This window comes from Amblyomma mixtum, chromosome 4, assembly GCF_055824585.1.
Source record: "Amblyomma mixtum isolate Tamu chromosome 4, ASM5582458v1, whole genome shotgun sequence".
Taxonomy (NCBI): Eukaryota; Metazoa; Arthropoda; class Arachnida; order Ixodida; family Ixodidae; genus Amblyomma; species Amblyomma mixtum.
Genome location: NC_143015.1, coordinates 117840299 through 117851456, shown reverse-complemented (window position 1 = coordinate 117851456; position 11158 = coordinate 117840299). Strand labels below are relative to the sequence as shown.

The 11158-nt window shown below is 48.1% G+C and overlaps 1 protein-coding gene across 1 annotated transcript; it reads left to right on the top strand.

Annotated features, from left to right (window-relative positions):
• Window positions 1-9170: 9170 nt before the first annotated feature.
• LOC149348057 (uncharacterized) lies at window positions 9171-10346 on the top strand. The gene has a single exon (XM_089585727.1). It carries the CDS (start codon window positions 9171-9173, stop codon window positions 10344-10346), a length of 1176 nt encoding a protein of 391 aa, XP_089441853.1.
• The last annotated feature ends 812 nt before the right edge of the window (window positions 10347-11158 follow it).

The window sequence follows — 11158 nt, the reverse complement described above, 5'->3', positions numbered from 1 at the left end:
GTTGCGACTCGCATGCGAGGAAACACGTTCCCTTGACGACACACTCAACTAACAAAAGCACGAGCACGCATTCACACACTTGTCTTCACCCCCAAACCACTCACACACACAATTCTCTAAATAGTGGACGCATGCCGAGCCACCAATGGACCATTTGCAGAAATCGGTAAGTCAGTTTCTCCGTAAGCTTGTTTTCCAACCAAAAGGTCTCGGTCCAAGGCGACACTCTCGCATTCTTTGTGGAAGCAGTTCCCTTTTCTGAGTAAAGTAGGGAATGTCGCCAGTTTACTTCAAGATGGCCCCCAAGATAGCCGTCGAAAGAGTACAATGGTACAGCACAAAAAAAGGGATTGCAGTCAACCGGCTGTAGCACCGAAGTATAGGAAAAAAGAAGGCAATGGGCCTTTGTGCCCGTGCCGGCAATAGTGAGCTAGCTCATGCTGAACTTTCTAAAAATTTTCTGCCCAACAACCCTGTCGCACCAATTTTCCCCCTTCATAGTCATACCTCCCCCCCCCCCATTTCTCCCCTAGCCAAAACAAGGAACAACCCACTCCCTACAGCACTGTGAAAAAGGACGGCTTCCCTTCTTTTCCTGCCTAGACTCTGTTGCAAGCAGAGTGCGACAATCCGGAGGTTTCATTCGCTTGAAGAATATGAGCGTGTCGTCTGGGTTTGATATCTTTTGGTTGGAAAACAAGCCTTGCAGAGAAGACGAATTACCGGTTACAGTTACAGCGAAGACGCACTGATTAAAATTTATTGGCATGGAGTAACGGCAAAGTAACGTGCGATACTGTTTTTCGGTAGCGGTAACGGTAACGCGTTACCTTTTTTTTTGTAGGTAACGTAGGGCGGTAAAGCGTTCTTTTTTTTATAGCGTAACGAGTAACGTATTTAGTTACTTTTTTTTCGGTAACGCTTACAACACTGGTTTTGGCCATGTACTAAACCAGGGTGGCCAAAGCTTGCCCTGGTGAGGGAGTGCGTATTCAATTCTGGTCACCCAGGTCCGGGCGCAGCCCAGGCCTGGTTATGAAATTTCATCGACAAGTGAGTTTTTTTAAAACCCTGTGGAGAATCGCGCGGCACCAGCATTCGAACTCCGGTCCTCTTGCTCGCGCGGTGGGTCCTCTAGCTTTACGACGTAGCTGCTGAAACCGGTACAAAAACCCAGTCTTCTCGCATAGCAGCCACTCAATCGAAAGAGCTTTTCCGTCTTCGGGGATGCCTATTTCAGCTGCTGTCTTCATTCTGTTAAAGTTCCGCTCCGTAGTCCGTGCTTACCCCGAGGGATCGTGTTGCTTGCTGACTGCTTGGAAAAAACAAAGCTAAGACGAAGGACAAAGAAAAGAGACCAAAGGACCGGCGCTGTCCTCTTTTCTTTGTCCTTCGACTTGGCGCTGTTTTTTCCAAGCAACATGTACCAACTAGCTCAGCTCTCCGTTTTATTGAAGTTTTGCTGATTGCTTAACCGCGCCCCAGCAGCGCTTCCTCAGAAATTCCCGATACACTGCTTTCGGGGCCTTTGTCACGGGGAATCCCCCCCCCCCCCCCCCCCCCCCCGCCCCCTTCCAGCCTTCCAGAGGGATTGCATTCCATATCTCGCTAGCAACAGATCGGTCATGCGCAGCTGCGCAGCTGCGCTGCTCACGTACGAACCTCGACGACTGCAAGACAGCGCGCACAGTTTAGACATCCAAAAAGAAGCCACAAATTTCCGCAAAGTTTAAAAGTATGACTTCACCGTAGCCGAAGGCAAGAGAAGAGGCGAATCCTTGGTTATCATCTGGGACTCGCAAACTGCCTGTCTGAATTTTCTGAGAGGCAAATTGGCAAAAAAGCTCTCCGCGTTCGAAACCAAGGTGGCTTAAGCGAATAAAACCACGCAGCGGGCGCCGTCGCTCGAGCCAGTTACCAAGACGTACGGCAACATACTGCAGCACCTAGGGGACTGAGGACGGTCTATGCCCCACCCGCTAGCCAACTCACTAATGAGCAGACTAAATTGGATACAGCTCCAAACGCACATCAGCGCTGATTTATTCTGAACAGGAACTCCACACTATATAAAGGCCCGCATGCCCATGATGTGGAGACACAGCCACACTATACCATACCACATGGGCGTGCCAACACAACCTTGCTGTCCCAGTTGAAAACAATATCACACCGGAGCGGTGGGGCGTTGCGCGTTCTAGCTGAGAACCCAGAGATTAGCGTTCACTGGTTGAACGGGCCGAAGCTGTAGCATCTGCCAGAGGAGTCGTTGACTAGTGATTTCACCCATTAAGACTACCAAGACCCCAGGAGCAGTGCATAAAACGTTTTGTCTCTCTCTCTCTCTCTAGAAATTTTGTTTTGAGGAAAGAGCAAAGTTTCAGCAATGTATTATCGAAATGTTCGCGTCTGCTTGCTTTTTGTTTTGAGAACTGCTGTAGTTAATAAAATGAGCCACTAATTCTTGTCAACCTTGAGCTGAGACATCTCCCTGCGGGGACGTGCGCACAGTAGACTCAACGAGCGATGCGCTCTCATCCTTTTCAGCTTTAAGACTGCTATGTTTTTGTAAGTTTTCACAAGAGCTGGGAAATAAACATATACAAGAGAAAGACAAAAGTAAGAAAGGGAGCAGCGAGCACGTTTCGAGAGAGATAGAAAAACAAGGGGGACCACCCATGAACCTGGCCAGTCCTGGGGTCCATGCCTCGCAGATGGCTCCGTGTCATGTCGCGCACGGCTGTATGGTGCGGTAGCCTTCTATCTGCGTTACCTGTCTTCATTCTTTTTTCCTCAACGCCATCTCTACTTGCTACAACTTCCCCGCAACTAGCTTCAGCTCATTGTGCTATGTGTGGCACACACCGGTCTCAAAAGTCGATAGAGAATCAGAATCAGTTTATTTTAAAAGAATAATCAGTGCGTACATATGTTTGATGAATACAAGAGGTGGTCCCAAAGCCAACGGTTCCACAGGGGACTTCCTGTTACAAACTTGAAAAAATGATCACATACAAAAAGCGGATAAACAGAAATTGAATACAGAATTAATAAGTAAAACGCAGAAATGCAAGATGATGCAACTATAAACGAAACCTAATTTCGGTAAAGGTATATAAATGCATAACTAGAGCAAAAATATTCAAGTTCTCTGTATGCTCTATGAATGAAAAAATTGTTTACCGCGATTGAAGAAAAGTACGAAAACTACACTTGAGAGCATGAATGCTAGATTATTGCTTTACACTAAATGGTAATGAATGTCACAACAATGAGGCAGAGATATTTAATGTGAATTAAGCGCAGTTAATTCTAGAATTCGGCTGCAGGAAATAGTTTTGGCGTGAGAAGCGAGTGCAACTTCGTCGAGGGAACTGGGTACTAATAATTGTCGTGATGGAAAGTGATACTTTCGTGAACTTATATATGAGAATGCCAAGGTAATAATCAACCATAAATCAGATCCCTAGCATGTTATGAGCCTGAAGTAAGGGTGCAGCACTGCATAAATTGTTATCTAACATTACAAACAAAGCGTATAACTTGATTCTGTATGTGTTCTAGCGGTGACGTGTTTTCTGTAGGTGTTTCCTAAAGAAGGAATACAGTAGTAATATGACTGTTGATGAATGTGTACTAGAGTGAGATTAGCAAGTGTAAATTAATTTCGTAGCTTAATGAGTACGTTTATGGAATATCTTGCTGTTCTTAGACAGTTTAATATCTGTGGAATCTTAAGTGGCAGTCAAGATCTAATTCAAGAAACATCACTCCAAGAAACAAGCAGTGACTATGTGAGAGTCTAGGGAAATATGTGGAGATTCAGGAATAGACTTATGAGGCCATGAAAAGATGACAAAGGTAGATTTAGAGGCTTTAACTGTCGGCATGTTTTTTTGACATCACGGTGCTAAGTTTGCATCATCAACATTCAATTTATGTGTTAAGGCATGTATGCACTTGTCAGATGCTAGTATTGTAGTATCATCGGCATATAATATTTCTACCTCGCCGCGGTGGCTCAGTGGTTATGGTGCTCGGCTGCTGGCCCAAAAGACACGGGTTCGATCCCGGCCGCGGTGGCTGAATTTTAGATGGAGGCGAAATTCTAGAGGCCCGTGTACTGTGCGATGTCAGTGAGCGTTAAAGAACCCCAGGTGGTCGAAATTTCCGGAGCCCTTCACTACGGCGTACCTCATAGCCTGAGTCGCTTTGGGACGTCAAACCCCATAAACCAAACCTAACCATATCATATTTCCATGGACGAGCGAAGACGAAGGAGTGCCAACGTGGTGGAAGTTGGGTCGGTTGGGCGTTATTGAGAACTGGCTTGGTACGCCTCGTACGCCTGGCATGCACAAGCCCACTCTTAGCTCGTGTGTGATAAGGATTTTATAACGCCGGCAATAACGGCAGTTATAACGCCGGCCTGGTCCTCAATTCGTAGTGTTGCCTGTTTGGCGAGCGTCAAGCGTTAGTGCTCGGCCATTTCACCGATGACCAGCCCATGAGGCCAGATTCTCAGAAAACAGCAGCTGTGAAGACTTTTCAAGCATCACGGAAAGTCAAAGGGGTTCACAGTTTTTTGGGGTTATGTTCCTGCTTCCGGCGTTTTATTCACCACTTTGCCGACATTGCTTATGCGCTGACGCGCCACTTCCGCAAAAGAGCTCAGTTTGAATGGACTCCCAAGTGCGATGCCTCCATCCGCCGTCTGAAGTGTCTCTTGATCTCACATCCCGTCCCCCGGATTTTCGAACCCTCCGCCCTAACATAGCTTCACAGTGCTGCTAGTGGGTCTGGCATCGGCTCTGTTCGGGTTCAGCAAACGATGACCGGGAGCACGTTACTGCGTACGCGAACCCCTCCGTCAGCAAGCCAGAACGCAACTGCACTGTTACGGAACAATAATGCCTCGCTGTGATCTTTGCCGTGCAGAGGTTCCGATCATACCTTCATGACCACCAATTAACCATTGTGACTGATGATCACTTCCTCTGCTGGCTCGTTAATCTCTGAGACCCACGCGGTCGCCTCTTGCGCTGGGCCCTACGTCTACAGGAGTATGACTTTTTACTTTTATTTATTTATTTATTTATTTATTTATTTATTTATTTATTTATTTGGTTTATTGGGTTTTAACGTCCCAAAGCGACTGAGGCTATGAGAGATGCCTTAGTGAAGGGCTCCGGAAATTTCGACCACCTGGGGTTCTTTAACGTGCACTGACATCGCACAGCACACGGGCCTCTAGAATTTCGCCTTCAAGAAATTCAGCCGCCGCGGCCGGGATCAAATCCGCATCTTTCGGGTCAGCAGCCGAGCGCCGTAACCACTGAGCCACCGCGGCGGGGCGGGGCTGTACCTCAAAGGCCCCATTGAAGGGGTATTACACGAGGGGGTGGAATACTCAGCCGTACATTTCTTCGATGGACGATTTGAATGATGATGAGTCGGTCTGAACCACGATGGCGTTTGGCAGGTCATTCCAGTCCCTTGCTGTATGAACGAAGAATGATGACAGATGCGCACAAGTGCGGGCAGGAGGAGGATAGATGGCCTTCCCGTGTTTTGTGCGCTTGGAGAGGCGATGTGCGGGGCTGATAATGGAGTTAAGCAATGGATGATAATAGAACTTATGAAACAGACACAGTCTGGAAATTTTTCGGTGGTTCGCTAAGGGGGTGAGATGAGCATTGCGCTTTATTTCAGTTACACTTACATGATAAGAATAGGATGAGAAAATGAAACGAACTGAGCGATTTTGTACAGATTCGAGAGTAGTGGAAAGGTAATTTAATGAGGGTCCTAGACCGCGCATGCATATTCTAATTTGGGACGAATAACTGTTGCAAGGGATTTCACTGATGGGGGTGCTAGTCGCAGGGTTCGTAGAAAATAACCAAGGACGCGATTTGCCTCGTTAGTAACCTGAGATATATGAAAAGACCAGTTTAGATCAGGTGTCACATGGATGCCTAAATACTTGTAAGTTAATACTGCAGACATTTCTGCATTCCCGATTAGATATCTTGAAGATGGTTATGAATGACGTCGGTGGAATGATAGCAGAGATGTTTTTTTTTCACATTTAAGGACATTACCCATATATTAAACCAGGTTAGTACGTGCTGAATGTCAGACTGGAGAAGAAAAATGTCAAGGCTGTTAGTTATAGGCCGGTAGATAACGCAATCATCAGCGAACATGCGAATGTTACAACATATGTTAGCAGGCAAATCATTAATATCTATGAGAACAACAAGGGGGCCCAAGATGGTGCCTTGAGGTACCCCAGTTATAACTGAGGAATAAGATGAACATTTATTAGTAAAAACAAATTGCTTTCGATTAGTGAGAAAGCTGCATATCCAATTAAAGACAGATTTGTTAACATTGAGACGTACAGTTTTAGGAAAGGTCGTTTGTGAGGAACTTTATCAAAAGCGTTTTTTTAAAATCGAAGAAGAGGGCGTCAATAGGTATGTTATGGTCAATGCTAGAGCTGAGGTCATTAATAAAAAGGGCTAATTGTGTTTCGCAAGATAAATCTTTTAGGAAGCCACGCTGGTAGGGTGGAAAAAGTTGACGGACACAAAGAATTTTATAATTTGAGAGAAAATTATATATTCCATTAGCTTAGAAGTGATACACGTGATAGATATTGGTCGATAATTATGACGAGAAGATGAAGGCCCGTTTTTGCGGACTGGGATGACCATGCCTATTTTCCAGTCATGTGGTATGATGATGATGAACGGGATTGCTGAAATATATGAGACAATATGGTGCTAGTAGCATGTTTTGTATTTTGTATTTTTTAACACTTTAGTATTAATTCCGTCAGCACCAGCTGAGGAGGTTAACTTTAAAGAGTCGGTTATTTTGACAATGCCATCAGGTTCAAAGCTGAAATCCGGCACAGGTGGAAAGTTATAGGAAGGAAAATTGGGTAATTCTTTATCCGGTTCGTGAGTGAAAACTGAGCTGAATGATAAATTCAAAACTTCCGCAAAGTGACGGTCTAGAATTAGATTATAATCATAGTCGCACAGTGTTATATTTCTGACGGGGTTAGGATTGATACATTTCCAGAATTGTCGCGGGTTTGTATGAATCATATCGGGTGAGGTAGAAAAAAAATGACTCTTTAGTTTTGTATACTCGTAAGTTATAGGATCTTTCTGCTTCGTAATAATTTTGCCACGTGTTGGGGTTATTCGTTTTTTTGGCGGTTCGGAAAAGTCGCTTTTTTTGTTATTCATGGGCTCTAGCACGGAATTGAACCAACGTTATTCATGGCGCTCGGTTAAGGGTGTTAGTAGGTATAAATTTCTCGATGAGAGCGTGCATTTCGTTTCTGAATAACAGCCAATTAGATTCAGGAGTGCGATCATGAAAACTGGTAAGGAACCAGGTTCGGAACGCACCAAGTTCACTGTTCATGCTTTCATAGTCTCCTTTATCATAAAGTTTGATTGTTTTAATTTTTTGGGGGCGGGGTAAGTGGTTGAGAAACGTGGCGTGAATTACTGAGGGGTCACTGATTCCTGGCAGATTGAAGAGTGATATCAAGTTTTCTATATGTGACGTTAGTATCAGATCTAATAGATTTATCATCATCAGCAGCAGGATTTTATTTCGTGAAACCAATACATCAGAACTTGATTGGACCCATAGCCAGCTCGGCTAGTGAAAGGTCCAAATACAGAATATTCACAAAATAAATGGCAGACATTCAAACTACATGTACAAAACGACGTCAGACACTACAATCGCGGCATTGCAAATATGTAAAGCGCATACAATTCTGACAAACAAACGTATTCTAAAATCTTCAAAACCAAACACAAACGCATTTAGTCCCACAGCTCTCGACAGACAAGAAAAATGTTTCTCAATAAGGCCGAAATATTATGTTTGAATTTGATGTCATCGGGAATCGCATTCCATATCTTGGACCGTAAGTGTTGTGAAAAGACGGTAGGTTAAATCTATTATTAGTGGCGCCTCTTGTTTGTCTGAGAAGCGATCTAAAGAGTGTAAGAGGAAATAGATCATTAGTACTTATTTCTGTGTTTATTATTTCAGCTATCTTTAGTTTGTTCGCAAATGATAGCGGTAATATTCGAATTTATTGAAAGAGTGGTCGGCTAGGGTCCGTTGCTTTTGCGAAGGCCATGGTACGAACAGCACATTTCTGCAAGCACAAAATTGATTCTGGTGCGTTTTAGAGGCACCACCCCATGTCTCTAGGCAGTAACATAAGTGACTGTTGACAAACGCGAAGTGCAACATGCGTAAAATCGGTGTAAGAAAACATTCCCTCGCCCTTAATAAAATATTGCTACGGACGCTGGAAGGACGACGAAGTGTCTTGTAACGAAGACGACGCTGAGGTGCGCGCTGGTGTGCTGAGAGACTACTCCAAGCCGTCGGTCCCTTGCGAAGCAGGCTACCTCTGCTGTTTCTACTGCTGCTTCTAGCCGCCACGTATCATTTGGTGGAGGTGCGGGGTACTCATCGTCCTCCTGGTCCCTGGAGCATCGCCGCCGTCTGCTTGCCTTCGTCGTTGGCCGAGGGGACCTGGACTCCGCCGCCGGCTCAACCCGAGCCCGACCAGACCAGAACCGAACAGACCAGAACCGACCAGCCGCTTTCCCCCGCCCCGTCCCCAGCCCCGACCACAAGACACGACGACCAGGACGAGACGCAGCATGACCCGACGACGACCCGAACCACGACGGCACCCCCGCGCAAGCTGTGCTGCGAGTCCTTAAACCTTCCTTGACCTTCGGCTGTGGGCAACCGACCGCTGGACCTGAAGCTCCAGGGACAACCGTTCACCAGGTCATCTCGTTGATCTTGGTGGCAAGCCTTTCATCTTCTTCTATCCTTTCTGATCATGGTCATCGCCACGCCACCATTCAGAATTCATGGAATCGATCGGGACGATCGCTCGGAGGACCCGGGTCATGTTACGAAAACAGAAGAGGGCATTGGCGCGGGACGGAGCGCTCGCGCTAGGCTCGCAGCCATTAAATCATATTATCATCTGTCATCATGTCGTCCATTTCCTTGGCTTGCCACCTCGTAACATTTGGTGGAGGTTGCTAAATTCGATCCCCGACCTCAAGCTGGCTCTCCGCCGTGGCCGCCGTCTCGCCAACATGTCTACCGAGTCCGAGCCATCTCCCTCTCCGTCAACATCGCCAGCGGTCGTCGTCGCCCACCACCGCGAACCGGGCACGTTCTGCGGTACAGACGGCGTTGATGTGGACGACTGGCTGGCCCTTTACGAACGCGTCAGCACGCACAACAGGTGGGATCCAACGCTGATGCTCGCTAACGTCATATTTTACCTGACCGGCACCGCAAGAGTGTGGTTCGAAACCCACGAAGATGACTTGACCTCATGGGACATCTGTAAGCAGAAGCTCCGCGACCTCTTCGGAAAACCCATTGGCCGCCAACTCGCCGCCAAGAAGGCACTCGCGTCACGTGCCCTAACTTCCTCCGAGCCATACATAGCCTACATACAAGACGTCCTCGCCTTGTGCCGTAAAGTTGATAAAGACATGTCCGAGGCAGATCGAGTTGGCCACATACTGAAAGGCATTGCCGACGATGCCTTTAATCTGCTTCTATGCAAAGACTGTTCCACGGTCGCTTCTGTTCTTGAGGTGTGCCGGCGTTTCGAGCAAGCCAAACACCGGCGCATTTCTCACCGTTTTGACCGGCTGCCGAACTCTGCTGATAGCTCCTCCTGTGAAGATCTCCCAACATTGCGGCAGCCTTCCGACCCGGCTAACTTAGCCCGTATCGTGCGCCGCGAACTGGAGGCGATGACGCCCGCTGTTTCTTCCTTGCCACTGCCGGACAACACCTTGGCCCTCATCCAAGCCGTCGTTCGCCAGGAGGTTGCGAACATGGCCGTCCCTTCCCCTCGCGTCGTGGACAACGCTCATGCCAACCCGGACCCTCCAGTAATCGCAGCTGCCACTTACAGTCGCAGCTTCTCGCCTCGGTACCGATATCGCAATCCTGCCGAATGGCGTACCTCTGATGACAGGCCGATCTGTTTTACCTGCTCTCGCGTCGGACACATCTCCCGTCACTGCCGCAGCCGTTGGTCCCAGCCACCTCGCCCCTACTCCTTCGTCGACCGCCGCAACGACTACGGCCCGCGCCGCTTCACACCACGTCCCGATCCGCTCCGTGACGAGCCCGCTCCGCACGCTCGTGGGTCCAGCCGCTCACCTTCCCCATTAGGCCGCCGCTCCCGTTCTTCTACCACACGCCGCAGCCCTTCTCCTTCGACCTCCCGCCACTTCTCGGAAAACTAGCCGATGCAGCCCCCGGAGGTGACGCTGCATCATTGACCCGGCCTGAAAATCCTCTCTTGACCCCTGCTGCCCAACGTAATCTCCTGAATGTTCTCGTGGATGGTGTCCCGGTCCTTGCCCTCATTGATACTGGCGCCCAAGTGTATGTCCTGAGCTCTTCTTTGCACCGCCGTCTGAAGAAAGTTTTAACGCCTGCCGCCATGTCCACGTTTCGGGTCGCCGATGGCAGCCCCGCTGCCGTGATTGGAATGTGCACTGCGAGAGTCAGCATTGCCGGCCGTCATATACCCGTACTGTTCACCGTCCTGACCAGGTGCCCTCAGGATATAATCCTTGGCCTTGACTTTTTAACCACCCATTCAGCTCTTATTGACTGTTCCTCAGGCCTTCTCCGATTGGATCTGCCCCTGTGCAATGACGACTCCACCAGCTCACCTCGCCTTCAATCCACCGACTTTGCTCGTCTCCCGCCACAAGCTGCTGTCTACATCCCTATGTCGCCTTCTCCTCCCGTCCCTGATGTAGCCTACGTCGCCTGCCCTATCACCGCGGTCATTCTGAATCGTAACGTCCTCTTTCCCCACACCATTGTCCACATCACCAACAACTGCACCTGCCTCCCTGTCCTCAACTTCAGCCTGTCCCCTCAGGTACTTCCGACCGGCATATCACTTGCTGATCTGTCCCCATTGACCGATTGCACAGTTTCTGTCCTGGCTCCTGACCCAACGACTGCCGTCTCCAATGTCCCTACATCGCAGCCCTCCCGTGAGGATTCTATTTCCCGGATGATAGCGGCCGATCTGCCCTCT

What these genes read in the sequence shown, in the direction of transcription:
- LOC149348057 (XM_089585727.1), top strand. Translation starts at nt 9,171, where the DNA reads ATGTCTACCGAGTCCGAGCCATCTCCCTCTCCGTCAACATCGCCAGCG.